The 15,927-nt window shown below is 51.4% G+C and overlaps 2 protein-coding genes across 3 annotated transcripts; one reads left to right on the forward strand and one right to left on the reverse strand.

Annotated features, from left to right (window-relative positions):
* Positions 1 to 15: 15 nt before the first annotated feature.
* On the reverse strand, positions 16 to 5,674 carry LOC121077626 (histidine--tRNA ligase, cytoplasmic-like). 2 transcript variants are annotated; one of them, XM_040572965.1, is made up of 12 exons: positions 5,519 to 5,674; positions 5,307 to 5,426; positions 4,650 to 4,745; positions 3,731 to 3,856; positions 3,339 to 3,446; positions 3,046 to 3,144; positions 2,633 to 2,726; positions 2,310 to 2,437; positions 1,976 to 2,218; positions 1,064 to 1,180; positions 637 to 783; positions 16 to 489 (listed from the first exon to the last, which is right to left on the reverse strand). In XM_040572965.1, exons 1-12 carry the CDS (start codon positions 5,624 to 5,626, stop codon positions 433 to 435), a joined length of 1,443 nt encoding a protein of 480 aa, XP_040428899.1. In that variant the 5' UTR covers positions 5,627 to 5,674; the 3' UTR covers positions 16 to 432. The 2 variants fall into 2 exon arrangements, with proteins under 2 accessions (XP_040428899.1, XP_040428900.1); XM_040572966.1 differs by lacking the exon at positions 5,307 to 5,426 and having other exon boundaries at positions 5,519 to 5,659.
* A 10-nt stretch (positions 5,675 to 5,684) lies between these two features.
* Positions 5,685 to 15,155, forward strand: ZMAT2 (zinc finger matrin-type 2). The gene is made up of 6 exons (XM_040572969.1): positions 5,685 to 5,818; positions 8,572 to 8,665; positions 9,193 to 9,316; positions 10,570 to 10,643; positions 12,601 to 12,746; positions 14,323 to 15,155. Exons 1-6 carry the CDS (start codon positions 5,801 to 5,803, stop codon positions 14,464 to 14,466), a joined length of 600 nt encoding a protein of 199 aa, XP_040428903.1. The 5' UTR covers positions 5,685 to 5,800; the 3' UTR covers positions 14,467 to 15,155.
* Positions 15,156 to 15,927: the final 772 nt, after the last annotated feature.

Consider the following 15,927-nt stretch of genomic DNA (forward strand, 5'->3'; position numbering starts at 1 on the left):
GGCGGCGCTTCTCCAAGTTGCATTTTATTTTATTTTTTAATAAAAAAAACAAAAACGCCACAGAGGGGCTCGGCCCCGCCCCAGCAGCGCCCCCAGCGTGTGCGGCTCGCCCGGCCGCCGGCCAGAGCCGGTGCTCGGGGCACGTCCTCGGGGCCTTCGGGCAGGGTCCCCCCGGGTCTCCCTGCTTGTGGGGACGTGGCAGGGCCCCCGCTGCCACCACACGCGTGGCCTGCCCCTCGGGGCCGTCAGCCACGGCACCGCAGCGTCCGTGATTTCAGAGAACCCGCGTGTTCCCTCCGGGCACAGCCCGCTGCAGCGCTGCCGTCAGCCTGGCAGGTGGGCAGAGGGTGGCCGGACCTCGGCAGGAATCAGCGGGCACTGGGGTTTCCAGCTGTGCAGCAGTTCGGTCAAGCAGCTCTGGACAGAACGATTCTAGGGCTCCAGCCTTCTTCGGATCTCATCGGCAAGCCCTTCTCTTGGGATATCAACCTACAAGGCAAACAAGGAGGAGCAGTCATCTGCCAGGTCCGTGATACAGCTCGCAATTAGAATACCGTCACTGACTGAAAACCCAGAGCCTTTCAGCAATTGCTAGAAGCACTTTTGAAACCTAGCGTAGAAAGGCATTCTCCTCACCTCCTCTCTTGTTGCAACATCTCGCAGCTTGACAACTCCATCTGAGAGTTCCTGCTCTCCTATAATGGCAGCAAGAGGGATCCCCATGTCCTCACAATACTGCAGCTGTTTCAGCAGTGTAGGATCCTTCTTGTACAGCATTTCTGCCTAGAAGGAAGCAGCAGTGAATCATCAATGCAAAGTTTGCTCTGATGGATCTTGCAGCAAAACTGCAGGCACTGAAACTGCATGGAAAACTCTGCCTCATTACTCCTGGAGCAAGCGACTGGCTTTAGTGCTCTCAGATGCCTTCCTTCTCTGCCTGCTAGATCTCAGGCAGGCCAGTTTTGAACAGACAGCTAGTGGAGTTGGTCTAGCTGGTCCAGCTCCCCCCTGAGACTCTCCCTCCCTGACAACTTACAACACCAAGCCCACATCCTTACTTTACCTTGATCCTTGCATCCCATAGCTCAGAGATTAGCTTCAGTCTTGCACTGAGTAAGTGTTTCTGAGGCGTAGCCACCAGCACTTGTGTCTCAGTCGTTCGAACTTTCTCCCCAGAAGCCTGCAGGGGCAGACACACTCATGGAAGTCACTGGCTCAGAGGGAATCTGAAGCTCACAGCAGAAGCTCACCTAGGTCATCTCGCTTGACCTAAGTCCTCAGCTGTTAGCTCTCCAAAACAAGAATATTTAAAGGCTGATCGTCGCTATTCAGTGAATATTATTGAGCAAGGCTAACCTTTCAGAAGCAAAAAGTGTGCACAGTTAAGACAGCCTGGGCAGGTTTAATCAGTCCTCCAGTGCACCTGCATTCTGACACACTAATCATGTCCTGCTGTTTCTGTGGGACCTTGACTTTCCTCCATCCTAGATGAGAGCTACGCTGCTTTCTAATCTATCCTTTGATTCTTCAGATGCAAACACTTTGCCTCAGCCTCACTTACTATGAATCACAAGCTCAGAAATAAATGCAGGGTGATAAATTTCCCAACTGACTTTCCTGTTATAGAATGAGTGCCACAGATATTATTGAATTTATAATTTCACAATCTCCAGGACAGAAAGCTTCACAAGCACGAGACAATTAAAGTGACTTGGGAACAAACTTCAGGGAACGGATGAGAAGTCAGAGGATGTCTATGATACTTCCATTGTTTCTGCTACAAAATGCTGCCCATGACTGCAACCTGATGAGCTACAGGAGAGAAAAGGGCTCTGTCTTCTGCATGGACATTCAGGCATGAGATGACCTACCCTCTCCCCCCAAATCCTTTCTTGAACACTGTAGAGCTCTGTAGTAAGTAACAGACTGCTTCCTAGAGCCCTCCCCCATGTGACACACTGCCAGCGGCACCTACCTTCACTCTTTGCTCTAGGATGGAGAAGATCCGCTCGATCCCTATGCTGACCCCCACACAGGGCACCTTCCGTCCCTTGGGATCAAACATCCCCACCAGACCATCGTAACGACCGCCTCCGGCCACGCTCCCAACGCTGACCACATCTTCCACGTGGTCATTCTGCTGCTGCAGCAGGACAGCCTCAAAGATCACCCCTGTGTAGTAGTCCAGGCCTCGCGCCAGGCTCAGGTCAAACGAGATCTGTGGGACACAAGGGAAGCCCCCTCAGCGCCACGCTCGGGGCTGCCCAGACACCAGGGCAGCACCCCCTCCTGCCTCCGCCCCTCCTCACCTTCCCCGTGATGCCAAACAGGGTCAGGTACTCAAACAGCAGCTTCATGTCCCCCAGGCCCTCCTTGGCCAGCTTGTTCTGGGACAGCTTCGGGTCCTGGAGAAGCTGCTCAATCAGGTCCAGGCCACCTGCGGGAACAAGTCATGCCTCACATCTGCCAGCACAGCAGCACCCGCAACGACGGGCCCGACCAGCTGCACGCGCTGCTTCGCTCCCCTCCGTCCCTGCCCCGGGCACGCCAGCCCCTGCCTGGCCTGGCAGAGAGCAGCTGCACTTGTCGGGAGCATGAGGGAGAGACAAGGGCTCCATCCCACCGTGCTCACCGTGAAGCTGGACGTACTCCCCAATGCGATCTGCAGCCTCGGGAGAGAGCCCCTTCTCTCCTACCATCTCATTCTTTACGTACTCCCAGGGCACCTACAAAACAAGAACATCCATTACTGGCCAATGCTCTTGTCACCCACCATCTCCACCAGCCCATGTATTCACAACGTGCAAGGTAAGATAACATGCTTCTTGGTGAGCTATTTCACTAACGATCTCACAGGGATTAATTAAGATCATTGAAATTGCCGTGTCTTATTCTTGGCCACTGCTACCAGCCTAAGAGCTCTCCAAGTCCTTTACAAACACCAGTGGCTTAATTATTGTGATGAGAATAACCATGACAGTGGCCAGCCAAAGCCGTCCAGCCCCTAAGACTGGAAGTGATTTGCCCTGAGAGCACAATGCTTACCTTGTCCAGTTTGTCTATGGTTGAGCACGTAGTTATGAACTTGCTCTCCGGGATGCCACAAACGGCCAACACACCATTCAAAATTCGTCTGTCATTGACCTGGGGAATGGAGAAGCATGCTTAGCTGAGGAAAGATGTCCCACCACAGTTTCCCCTTGCCCTTGCTCAAGGGATGCTAAAAGCTGCAGCTGTTGAAGACTTTGTGCCTTTTGGCTGGTGTCTCAACCCCACAACACACTGGAGCCAGGAAGAGAAGGTGCAAGCGTGTGAAAACCACCAGGCTCTGATCTCACCTTAATGAGAAAGTCCCCAAGCTGCAGGTCACTCAGGATCTCGTGCACTATCTTCAGGCACTCAGCATCTGGAATCATAGGGTCAAACTGGCCAGCGATGTCAAAATCCTGAGGCACAAGTAGAGGCAGACTCTGGTGTAGCAGGACTGTGGCTGAAATCTGGCGCTCAGCTGCCATCCTGTGCAGCACTGAATTCTCGCTGCTTCAGCACTACCCCAGCTCCAGGCTGGCTGCAGGGCCTCTGCCCCAGGTGCAGCTCAGCCAGGCACCTCACCTGGCCCCGCAGCTGAGCGCAGGCTGTTGGTATAACCCAGCAGTCCACGCCAATTCCCAGCTCTGTCCTCCCAAGCAGCCCTGTCCCCGCTCCCCTTTCAGCAGGCCACAACACTCACGCACTGGTAGAACTCCCTGTAGCGGCCCCTGGTCGTGGCCGGGTTGTCCCGCCTGTACACCTTAGCGACGTGGTAGCGCTTGATGTTGGTGATTTTGTTCATTGCCAAGTAGCGAGCGAAGGGCACCTGGGGGACTGAAGAGTTAAGGACGGGAATAGGGAGATCCTCTGAGCTGCAGAAAGCTGAACCTCAAAGCTCCCTGTCTTCATCTCACTCTGCTCCCAGACCCCCAACAGATCTCTGAAGAACAGCCTTGGCTGACAACGAGTACCATTGTCCTGAGAACAACGTGCTCTTCTAGCAAAGGGACAACTCCATTCCCTCCTTCCTAACCACAGTATGTCAGCACCCTGCAAACGCAGGTCTTTACTAGGTCATTTTGCTCTCTTAAGGTGCAATACAGATAAAATTCAACATATAGTGCACATGATAAAGAAGAGAGCTTTTAGGTGAGGCGTGGGAGCCGCCCCAGGATGGATGCCTGCTTTGTACGTGCAGCAAACATTGCTGCTCTCTCACAAGTACCACAGCACTGGAAATGTGGCACAGCCAGGACAAGAGGGCACAGAGGTGGGGACTGTAACAAGCACGAGGTACAACCAGCAGCGTGGAGCATACTGATGCATGGCCACAGAGTAGGGAAGAAAGGGCAGCTTTGCTGCAGATACTGGACTGACTGGGAGGTGATTTGAGGCAGGGGTCACACTGATAAAAGACCAGATGGGGCGTCCACTAGCCAGAGGGAAGGAGGTTTTGTTCATCCTGATGGGAAAAAGCTGGGATATGCAGACAGGTGAGGACAAGGACGATCCACCTAACACCTTTAAACTAGGCAGGGTGGCAGAGACCTCAGTTTGTCACTGTCCCTGCCACCAAAGACATGTACTACGAGTGTGTGGTAGAGGCTACTGCAGGATACAGTCAAGTCGTAGCGCAGGGCCAGCAGCTCTCCACCTTGATCCTGCAGCTCATAGATGAGCTTTGAGTTGTCCCCGTACTTCCCCATCAGCGTTTCCTAGGGAGAAGCGAAAAAAAGAGTGACTGTCAAAGGAGGCAAAGGACAGCAAGAGGGTGCCCAGCATAGAGGACAGACAATGGAGCCTGATCTCCCGAGCAGTTAGTCCAACCCAACCCACAGCTTCATTGTGAGGAGTCATTTAGGGGGGGTGTTTTGTTTTGTTTTCTCCCCAGGAATGAAACCACTGTGAGGAGGCCTTGGGTTCTGCAGGGCAAGAGCAGCATGCCCTTCCCCATCTTCCTGGGGTCCCTCAGCCTGGAAAGTAAAGGGCAGGGAATGGGCTGAGGTTCCCCTGAAGGAGAGCAGGGGATGGAAGAGTGCCCCAGCCCCACGGCGGTGGTCCTGCAGCCCCAGCAGCGGAGCCGGGAGCTCTCGGGGACACATCCTCCTCCCTGGGGCGGCCCCAAAGCGGAGCTGCCCCCCCTCACCCCCGACCCCAGCGGCAATGCCGGGGGCACCCGCAGCCGTCTCCGGTCCTCACGGGGGGCGCACGGCAGCCCGAGCCCGAGCCGCTGGGGTCCCCGCTCTCGGTCCCCACCCCCCGGCTGTGCCCCTCACCCGCAGCTCCAGCACGGGGGTGTCGATGGCGGCCGCCCCGTGCCGCTTGAAGCAGGCCACGACGGTGCCGACGAGCCGGTCGCGGAGCGCCACCTGCGCGGGGGGGTGGTCGCGGGTGCCCTGCCGCGGGACGGAGAGCTGAGCACCGGCACGGCCCGGCACGGCCCGGCACGGCCCGGCTCGGCCCCGCCGCCCCCGCGCCCCGCCGTTACCTTGGGCGTCTTCAGGGCCGAGCCCGCCGCCAGCCCCTGCGGGGACACGGAGAGGGGCCGGCGGGGCGCGGAGCACCAGGCGGCGGCGGCCAGGCGCAGCCGCAACATGGCGGCTCCGGGGCCGCGGAGCTCCGGCGGCGGGAGGCCGGAGGGCGGCGGGCGGGCAGCGCGGAGGCGGGGCTGCCGCGGCCGGGCCGCCGCCGGCTGAGCGGGCGGATCTGCAGCGCTTTACGGCGCGGGCGGCGCGACAGTTCCTGGAGCCTCGTCGCCTGCACCCTCAACATGGCGTCGGGCAGCGGGGTAGGTGCGGGGCGGCGGCGGCGGCGGCGGCGGCGGCGGCGGCGGCGGCGGGGGCCGCCCCCGGGGCTGCCGGGCCGGGCTCGGGCCCTTCGGGGGTGCGCGGGCGGGCGGCCGGGGGCGTGCGAGGGGGGGTGGTCCTGAGAGACCTCCGCGCCGGCAGGGCTAAAATGGTGGGGAGCGGCCCCGTGCAGGGCCTGGGAGAGCCCCCGGAGAGCCCCCTGCTTTCCAGTCGTGCCCCGGGCGGCCTCTGGAGGAGAGCAGCCCGTGGGGCCTGGGGGCAGCGCCCGCCTTCCCCTTCCCTTCCCTTCCCTTCCCCTCCCCTCCTGCCCTGCTGCTGTTCGGCTCCCCCGGGAGGTAGGCGGCCGGCCGTCACGGGGTTGTGCTGGAGTCTCTGCCTGCTGCCCCCCTCTCCTTTCCGTGGCTGCGATAGCTCCCGAGTAACCCGGTTATTTTAGTGGCGTTGCTCAGTTCGCGTAATAGGGCAGCGAGGTTTTGCCGCCTGGATCCTGCAGGGTTTGGTGGTGTTGGGAATGCGAGGTGGATCTGGTTTGTGTAACCTGGCTGGAGAGCCAGGCTGGTTTGAACACCTCGAGTAATACCGACTAGCTGTCAGCACCACAGGGCTGTGTTTTTGGGCTTCTTTGGCAAATCTTCCCTTCATTTGAAGCCACTTGCTGAGAAGCAAGCAAAGCTGAGAGGGCACAAGGAGCAGGATGTCTGCCAGGGAATGAGGTGGAGCCTGTGCTTTATTTTCAGCTGCTGGGGTTTCACAGAACCATAGAATATCCCGAGTTGGAAGGGACCCATAAGGATCATCAAGTCCAACTCCTTTTTGTGCTCACGTTACTTAGAGCTGGGCTTGAGATTCTTGTATAGGCTTTGACACTGATACTTGGCAGACCAGACGGGCTCCATGTCCGCAGCGAGCAGGAGGGCACTTTGATTTTTTAATTGTTGTAACTTACTTGGGAAATACTATCTGTCACCCAGAGCAGAAAAGATTCAGGGACTCGCAGCCGCCTTCACCTCCACCAGGCCAATTAAGAGAGGTTCCTTTGGATATTGTCTAACCAAGATGCCCAGCTCAGAGCTGGGTTTGGTTTGTTCCATTGTGCTGGCACTGAGGAGAAAGCAACAGTTTCCCTTTTGCTGTAACAGGAGAGTGAAGCAGCAAGTAAGTTGCTTTCTCTTGGGGCTCCGACCAGCTATGATTTGTGATAATGCGCTGGCATGCGGGAGGATCTTGATTCTGGAAAATACCCTAAAACATTAATTTACACTCTGTGATATTTTCTTTTCTTTTGCTCAGGATAGTTAATAAAACCTGTTATGACATGCTTAAAGTGCTTAAGAAGCTCTGGGAATAAATGAGAATTTTTCTACGCTTCCCTAAGGCATTTTCATTCTTATCAGTAGTTGTTCACTCCATTTGAAGGATTGCCAGAAGAGAAAACGTTAAATGACTGTGCTGCTGCTAAAGCTTCAAATGGGATTTATTTTCTTTGGATTGTGATTGGATTCTTGATTTGGCTGAGCGGAGAAGGCGGTGGGTGGGTGTGGGTCCTTTCTTCCCGGAGGTGTTTTAAAATACATCCATCCTTTTTTAATATGAAGCTGGGAGCCTCTCACTGCTATTCCGAGTGAAATGCAGCTTTCTCGCCGTTTGAGAGCTTTCTTCATAAGAAAGTAAAGAAGCATCCGATTTGTGAGACCGGTGTGGGGGCTTGTGGCCCTTGTTGCATTCCAGCCTGACATGGGGAAGGGGCTGCCTCAAGCTGTTGCGTGAATACATGGGAAAGGAAAGGATTCTTGTCGTGTCACCTCTGCCCTCAGCGTTGGTGACGGTTCTTTCTGGAGGGGACTTTTACCCCAGTCTTTGTCTTTATTTGTTGCCAACTTTACCTGAATTCTGCTTTTTTTTCCACCCAGTTTGTCCTGTCATTGACAGCTTAGTGTGCTCTGGGAGGCTGGTTAAGGGCCAGGCTACCTCAGAGATGCTTCTTCCCTTCCCTGCTTGACTGAGATGGGGAGGTACAGGAGCAGGACAGCTTACGGTGTGTTTCATACAGATGTTTTCCTGGTATCTCCCCATCCTGGCTTGACATTTGGAGTTTTCAGAGCTTTTTTTTTTTTCTGGTTTGTTTGTATTCCTGTCTTATGTGAAAAACTCATGCTGGTTCCTGTGATTTAATATCAAACTCAGTGCCTTGATTCCTATAACCTGTTGACATACTGCTGATGTTTTTGAGAGCAGGTATACACATCTTTCTGTATTCCTGCATCTTAATCAAAGCCTTTATAGCTCGTGTTGTATTTCATGACTTCCTCATCTGCTATTTGCAACTGAAATTTAATCAGCTTTGGAAGAATCACATATGATCTGCTAACGACTATTCTGTGTTCATCAGGTAGCACTTGTATGGTCTTGGATCAATCAGTTTAAATGCCGTTTGCCTCTGTTTTTTGGAGGGAAGGGATGGGTGATCTTCTCAGGAACTATTAAGATAAACTCATTACTTTGCTCAGTGCTTTGAAATCCTAGAAGAAGTAGATATAGGTGTGCTGAGTGTTATTCTCTTAAGCTCCATCCTTAGTTACTGGATATGAAAACAGATGACACGGGAATATAATGTAGTGCCCCTAATTTACTGCTGTGGCCTCACAGGCCAAATGATTCCATTTCTTTCCCCATTCTCCTCTTAGAGTTAGTCAAACTGTATAACAGATGTTAATGCACTTTGTTCCCTTCTCAGACTAAGAACTTGGACTTCCGTCGAAAGTGGGACAAAGATGAATATGAGAAACTTGCAGAGAAGCGGCTCACGGAGGAGAGAGAGAAGAAAGATGGTGGGTAGTGTACTGGCTGCAGGCAAGCTTTGCTCATTTGGCTGTGAATTGCCCAAATCCTCTGAGCTTTGGGTGATAGAGCAGCTAGAAGTGAAATCCCAAAGGGAAATAGCGTCAGTTCAAGGCTGCTTGCTCTTATCCTTTTTCCTGTGCTAGCCACTGGATATGTATTTTTTTATAGATGTAATTACTGAGAATTTTTGTCTCTGGCCTATTCTTTATGGAGGGAGAGGAATAATCAGGCACTGGAAATGGGAAGATCTGAGAGCATGACCCAAGTCAGATCTACCTGCATCTAATAGTCTTAGTTTTTGCTTACATAATGAGGAGAAAATGATATCTTTTACTGACTTTAAAAACAAAACGAACAAAAAACAACCAAATCCCCTCCCCAAGTGCAATTTCTGCATGAATCACATAGTTTACAGGTTCCCAATAGGCTTCTCTTCATCAATGGTAATGTAAAATCCAGCAGGTAAAGCTTGACCTTTTCTGACAAACACTTAGTATTTTTGCTTATGTTTTAGGCAAACCAGCTCAGCCCGTCAAAAGGGAACTTCTGCGGCACCGAGACTACAAAGTGGACCTGGAATCAAAGCTGGGGAAAACCATCGTCATCACCAAAACCACCCCTCAATCAGAGATGGGAGGGTAGGTTATGGTCTTTCTGTTGGAATCTGAGTTGTGTTGGTAAGACGGGGGGGTTGTGATAAAGCAGTGAGCCCTTACAGAGTAGTGGTGGGGATTTCTCCTCCAGTGTTTGAGCTGTGCTGCACTGAATTGCACCAAAACTGCGTCTTCTGGGATAACGTATGGAAGAGAAGCAGCAGGCTGAGCCCCTTCTGTTGCTCTTGCTTGACATCAGTGTTGCTTTGCCCTGCTGTAGGAGCAGTTGAGGCAGATCTCTGCTGCCCACTTGGGTTTTGTTAGCCAGGAGGCCTGCTTGCAGTGAGGCACTATCTGCAGTTGATATGATGTCTGAGCACTGGGAGTGGGAGAAACATCCAGATACCTCTCCTTAGGAATGGCATCTGGCCACTATTTGTGTAGATCATGTTTGGCCAAAGGCTAGAAGGATTCTTAGCACATCCAAAGCCATCCTAAGTGTCTCAGGATCGCAGCCTAATAGCCAGCAATGCCAGGGAGGTGCAGCATCCAGGGATGGAAATGCAGGCCATGGCTGGGCTTCTGCATTAGCTGTTAAGGTGGGTGGAAAGCACTGCTCTGTAAAGCAGGGGGATGATTCTGTGAGGTGATAGGCGTGGGAAGGCTCACCGTGCAGCCAGGTGAGAGCCTTCAGTGGGCTGCAGTCAGGAGCCGAGGTGGAAACCTGGGCTGGTGGCCAGTGTTGGCATGGAGGAGGGCAGCACTGGGGTGTCACAGAGTCCAACCCTCCCCCTGTCCTTTGCAACTGGAAGGGGAAGATGCCATGACTGCTGTCCTTGCAGATCAGCTCATGTCTTGGTTTCTGTCCTCTGTCAGAGGGGCATAAGCATCAGGGTTGGTAACTCCAGATGTTAACTCGGGTGGCTTTGTAAATCTGGCGTATGGCCTTGCACGTGTCCTTTCACCAAGGCTCTCGGTAATAGAGGTAGCTTCCCTCTTGCCCTGGGTAGTGGAGCTATGTCCCAGACAAAGGCCTGATCACTCAGGGGCTCTGAGCCCAGGTAATCCAGTGAGTGTTACTTTTTGTAATGCTGGGGCTGTGCTTGTTTCAGTACCTCCAATGAGGACTTGTGGTATCAGACTAGTTTGATTTTAGGCTAGAGCAGCAGTCTGAGTTACAACTAATAGGTCCAAATGATATGGAGATTTTGAATTTTAGATCATCTCAAATAGTTGTTCTGTGAGATGAGGTTTGTCTCATGCTTTGGAGTTAATGTTTTCTCTCTCCCTCCTGCCAGGTATTACTGTAATGTATGCGACTGTGTGGTGAAAGACTCCATTAACTTCTTGGATCACATCAATGGCAAAAAACGTAAGGATAATTTTCTGCATTGTTGGGGGGCTGGTGCAACTCTCTGGGCTGTTCCCTTCATGCATCACCGGTTTCTGAGTTCTGAACATTCATACGTGGATTAAAATGAGATCAGGGTATAGGCAGAGTTTACTCGTGAGAGCTATGGAGATGTTGCCTTTATCTCATGGCAATCTCTCCAAGTTGATGGACTATTTGGGTGGAATAAGGCTGGAAGAAATAGTAGGTGTCCGGTAAGGTGGAAGTGTTTTCCCCACTCTGAGAGTCTGCACTGCAAGAAGCTCAGGGTCAGCAAATCCTGATGTCTCCTCTGAAAATCTCGAGAGGTTTTTTAACAGCAATGAAACTTTAAAGCAGTTCTTAGAAAAGTAAAAGGTGTGGGACTAGCCTATTTTTGGATCGTAAGCTTCTCTTTGTAGAACCAGAGTATGAAGCTCAGAACTAGCTTGTCTCTGAGCTCCAGGGCTTTGAATCAAGAGATTACAAGGATGGAGGCTGTGGGTTGCTGAAGTACAGCAGAGACAGGGGTGGGATAGGATGACCCCAGAGTTGCCGTGTCCTGTACAGCTGTTCAGGTGTGATCACACACAGTGTGATCTCCAGAGTGCAAAGTATAAAGCCCACAGATTTCTGGTTCTTCTCGCCATTGTTGTGATCATGCAGGTAAGTTATCCTAAGATAAAAGGCAAGAGAAGAGGTCCTTGTTGATCAGCCTGTATCTTTAGTATGTTTACCTTGAGTAAGAGGACAGTAGTGCAGCGTAGTCAAGGAAAGTTTTCTATAGCTTGGAAATGAAAAGCCATTGCATTAAAGCCCTGTACTTTTATGTGAGTGGGAGGATGACAAAGAAGTGCTTCGTCTGACATGTGAGGGGGTCAGCAGTAAGTCTGTATGAGAGAATCTGGAATCAAAAATAACTGCTACATCTTTGCGCGTGGTCCTGCGATAAAGGGTTGAGCTGGGGCTGGAAGGGGGCAGAGTTCTTTGGTACAATACAATTTACAGTTTGGGAGCTTTTGATCCAGCCCACAAATCTGGCTGTAACCTGCTTGTTCTGGCAGCATTCTTGCTAGGTACCAGCGCGTAGTTTGAGCTCCCTGGTGCTGCTGCATCCCCGGGACAAAAGTGTGCCCAGTTACTGGAGTCAGCAGGCTGTTTGGATCGACCGGGCAGCGTGGGTTGGAGACATGGCTGGGGGTGGCCCTTTCACACTGGGCTCACTTACGAGTGGAAACCTGGGAATCTGCTCTAAACAGCCACTGGATCGGAGGCCTGTCTTAATGTTTCATGTCTTTGCTTTAGTTAGAAACGTGCTGTGTAATCAGGATCTTACTGAAAGCCACTTGTTAGGTTTGTCCCACAGCTGAGAAAAAACAGCTTGGCAGTTTTATTCTGACTCCTTTTTCAGCACTCCAGTCCTTGTTTCCCTGTCCCAAGCTTAAATTCCTTGAAGTGTCAGAACACCAGCATGATGGGGAGCACCCTCATAAAGAACCTTAAAAGAAAAGGTTGCATCTTCTTCCTTGTTACAAATAATAAAAGGATCGCTGTAGTCAGTGACTAGTATGGGTTATCATATCCCCTAAAATCTCCCTAAATCCTCCCTAATCCCCTCTGACATAAGAAGTCCGAATCCATGCAACAGTGTGGGACTAAATGAGGGCAGAAAGTGTGCGCCTCTCTGGGAGGAGGCGCATCGTTCAGTCAGACTCCCCAGGCTGGGTGTGAATTACCTGGCATGTCCGTAGGTAGAGACGGTGTGGAGAGGAACCCCTGAAGGCTGGGCAGTTGCACAGTACAGTGCTGGGCTCTGCTGCTCAGGGATTTGGGAGACTGTGCTTTGAGTGGTGATGGGATGCCATGCTCACATACTTAAATGGGGATCAGAGAAAGGGGCTACGTACAGACCTTTAAAGGCTAATAATGTTGCTGACCGCGGCTGGCTCTGTTCCTCCAGACCAGAGAAATCTGGGCATGTCCATGCGGGTGGAGCGCTCCACGCTGGACCAGGTGAAGAAGCGCTTTGAGGTGAACAAGAAGAAGATGGAGGAGAAACAGAAAGACTATGACTTTGAGGAGAGGATGAAGGAACTCCGTGAGGAGGTGAGTAAGGGCAACAGCTGATGAAGTGGAACCCCCAAGGAATGTGTTTCCTGAGGAGGGCAGCCCTGGTTCCTAATCTTGTACTAGCTGGTGTGGGCTTCTCATCTGCTGCTCTGAGTGGGTTTTGTTTGCTTGTTTTTCTTTGGTTGTTTTTTTTTTTTTAATTTATTATTATTATTATTTTTAATTGTTGCTCTCCCTGGAAATCCCTTTCCTCTCTTTGTGTGTAAGGATAATTTTTGACACTGAAAGTTTCTACTGAGAGTGTAGCACAGCCCTGGCAGCGCACCTGTTTTGTGTCCCATTACTTGTGTTTGATCTTCTGTGCTCTGATAAGCAGACCTGTAAGTTCCTGAGGTGTGACATGGTTCTGGGGATTGCTGGGATTCCTCCTGTGTGCAGCATGTTGCTTCTGTGCGCCCTCCTCAGGCGTGGAAGGGTTTTGTGAGCGGCGTGCTGTGCTGTGACGTGTGTGTCTGTGTGTGTGTGGAGGCAGTGAAAGGTACCGGATTCCTCTTAAACCTGGGCTTAGGTGCCAGTTCCCTGAAATGACGATCAAGTTTATTTGAAAAACAACTGACAATGTTCTGACAGTTGAGGAGCTTCTGTGCATGCTTCTCCTTCATCAGCAGTTGTGAAAAAAACAAGCGTTAAAAACTGCTGCCTGTTTGAGTCTCCCTGCCCAAGCTCTGAGCTTTGCTTCACAGCAGGGGTGCTCTGCTGGGATCCTGCGCAAGTCCTGGCACTCGAGCAGCCCTGTGCTCTGCTCTCAAGCAGGCCTCGGTGCTGCTGAGGCTAATCTGTCTGGGGGAGGCAGAAGACGAATGCCCCGGCAGCGCAGGGCATACTGTGGGTTGAAAAGCTACTGTCAGTCAATGCGTGGCAACAAAGAAATTAGCAGCAGCTTTTGGTGTAGCTTTCTCCAGGGCCTGGCTGTTTTCAATAGCTGCAGAGCAGTAGATGGAGATGGGAATGGCAGGCTCAGTTGCTAAGTTGGGAGGTGAAGCCATACTTGCGTGTCGCCCAGTACAAGCCTGGCACTGTTCCAGGGCTTGTGATCCTTACAGAGCAAAACGCCTTGATTAGCGCAGCGCAAACTCTTTGATGCCAAAACCCCCAAAGCCACTTAGAGCTCAACTTCTGTTCCAAAGAGCAGCTGTCACTCCGCTGCACTGAAAGCCAACAGGCAGTGACATTCAGCGTTACAGCCGTTGGAACGGGGCATCATACGCTGGAAATGTCTCCTGCTTTACAAACAGCCCCTTCTTGCCTCAGCATGGATTCCAGGTGAAACCTCCGACACGTTTGCAAGCGAGAGCTGATGATTTCACAACACTTCTCTTTGGCTACGTCCTCTGTGTGTGACTTCCTTCTTGGGGTGGGAAGTGAGTGGTCTGTAGGCAGCGGGAAACCTCCTGGAAGGCTGCAGACCAGGATGTTTGCTGACTATTTTCTTTCTTCAGGTACAGCCTGGGTACTGTTGGTAGAACTTGGGTGAGCTGCAGTGCCCAGTGTCTCAAAAGCTTACTCGGCTCAGGAGATTCAAGTTATTTTGCTGTTCTTTTTCTTGCTGCAGGAGGAAAAGGCGAAAGCTTACAAGAAGGAGAAGCAGAGAGAGAAGAAAAGGAGGGCAGAGGAAGATTTGACATTTGAAGAGGATGATGAAATGGCAGCTGTGATGGGTTTCTCTGGTTTCGGCTCAACCAAAAAGAATCACTGAGCAGCTCTGGACTCTCCTCTTTGTTAAAACAGATTGTTTTTACCCAGGAGACTCTGGATAATTCTTTAAAGACTTGACTGAGGACTTGTATGTAAATCTCCCAGTAGAAGTTGGCCGGAGGAGTCGAAAACTGATTCCATGCTCTACCTGTGCTGCAGAACAAGCTCCACTTGTCATTAGGTTCCCATCTCCTTCTGTGTCCTAGATCTGGCTGCTCATCAATGCTCTTTGGCCTTGTGTGTGCAGGGAAATGTTCTGCTGGGTACATTTTAGTGTCAATAAAGTGCAGCAGTTCTGTACAGATGGCATCGTTCAGAATTATTTTAATTGTCAGCTGGGCATCATTGTTTTGAGGTCATGTGTTTAAGGTGCAGAGAGGGATTCAGCTTCTTTTTGGATCATGTAACTGAAGGAATTGTGCCATAGTGAGTGAGCAGTGCTGGTTTGTACACCCTGAATCTTTACGAGTTGTGCTGAAGCAGAGCTGGGGGCTGCATGGAGTCTGGGTTGCTGAAACTTTTCCTGTGTATTTTATCTGTAAGGGATACTTCCCTGTTTTTCCTTGTGTTTTGTGCCATGACTTTGATATCTATGATCCAAGGGAGAAATTCCTCCCCAGGACTGATCTAGGATAGAGCAAATGAAAAAACAGTGTGCACAATTTGCCCAAAATAAACTGATAGTTTTAATTGGCCCTTTGGTGGGAGTCTTATTCCTTCTTTGTTTTGAGAGCTTCTGCCTCCCATTGAGAAAAGTTGCTGATGTCTCCTGAGGTGCACAAAGCTAGTGGTAGTCTTCTGGGGCCCTCAGAAAATGCAAAGGTAGGGCTTGTCTGCCCTCTCCCTGAGCGGGTACTTGCTCAGCCGCCAGCTCCCCTGTGCAGGCAGCTGCTGCCATTTTTTGCATTTTAAAGTAGTTCTGGAGAGGCATGTAAGAAACTGGGAGAGGGAAGGGAGGTGTGGACAACACCGGGGACCTGCATTTCCATTAGGCAATCCAAGAGCAGACTGGGCTGCATTCCAGAATTTACCAGCCTTCATATACCAAGGGGCGCTTTTACCCTGTCTACTGGCTTTCAGTGTCGTTTCACCTCTGCCCTCCCCTAAATCCACTTCATTTCTGCTTTTATTTACTTCAGTCAAACCGTGTGTGACTCATTTCCGTCTCCAGTTAGGATTTACATTTTGCGTGGCTGGGTTTTCATAGCTCTGTCTCGCTCCCTCTCTCTTTTATGTATATTGATGAGATCCTTGTTCTTGCCCTTCTCTGTACTTTTATGAAATTTCTGACCCAAGGAAGGCTGAAGTGCGTTTAGCCTGCTCTTTCTAATACATCTAGAACAAATCCTGTAATGCTCTGCTGCTGTTTTAATTCCTTAATCTTAGACTGCTGACAGCTTCATTGCCTCGGGTCTTTCCACTTCAATTCAGATTATAATCCCCGTTGAAGATGCTATTGAAA

Source organism: Cygnus olor, chromosome 14 (assembly GCF_009769625.2).
Source record: "Cygnus olor isolate bCygOlo1 chromosome 14, bCygOlo1.pri.v2, whole genome shotgun sequence".
NCBI classification, from domain to species: domain Eukaryota; kingdom Metazoa; phylum Chordata; class Aves; order Anseriformes; family Anatidae; genus Cygnus; species Cygnus olor.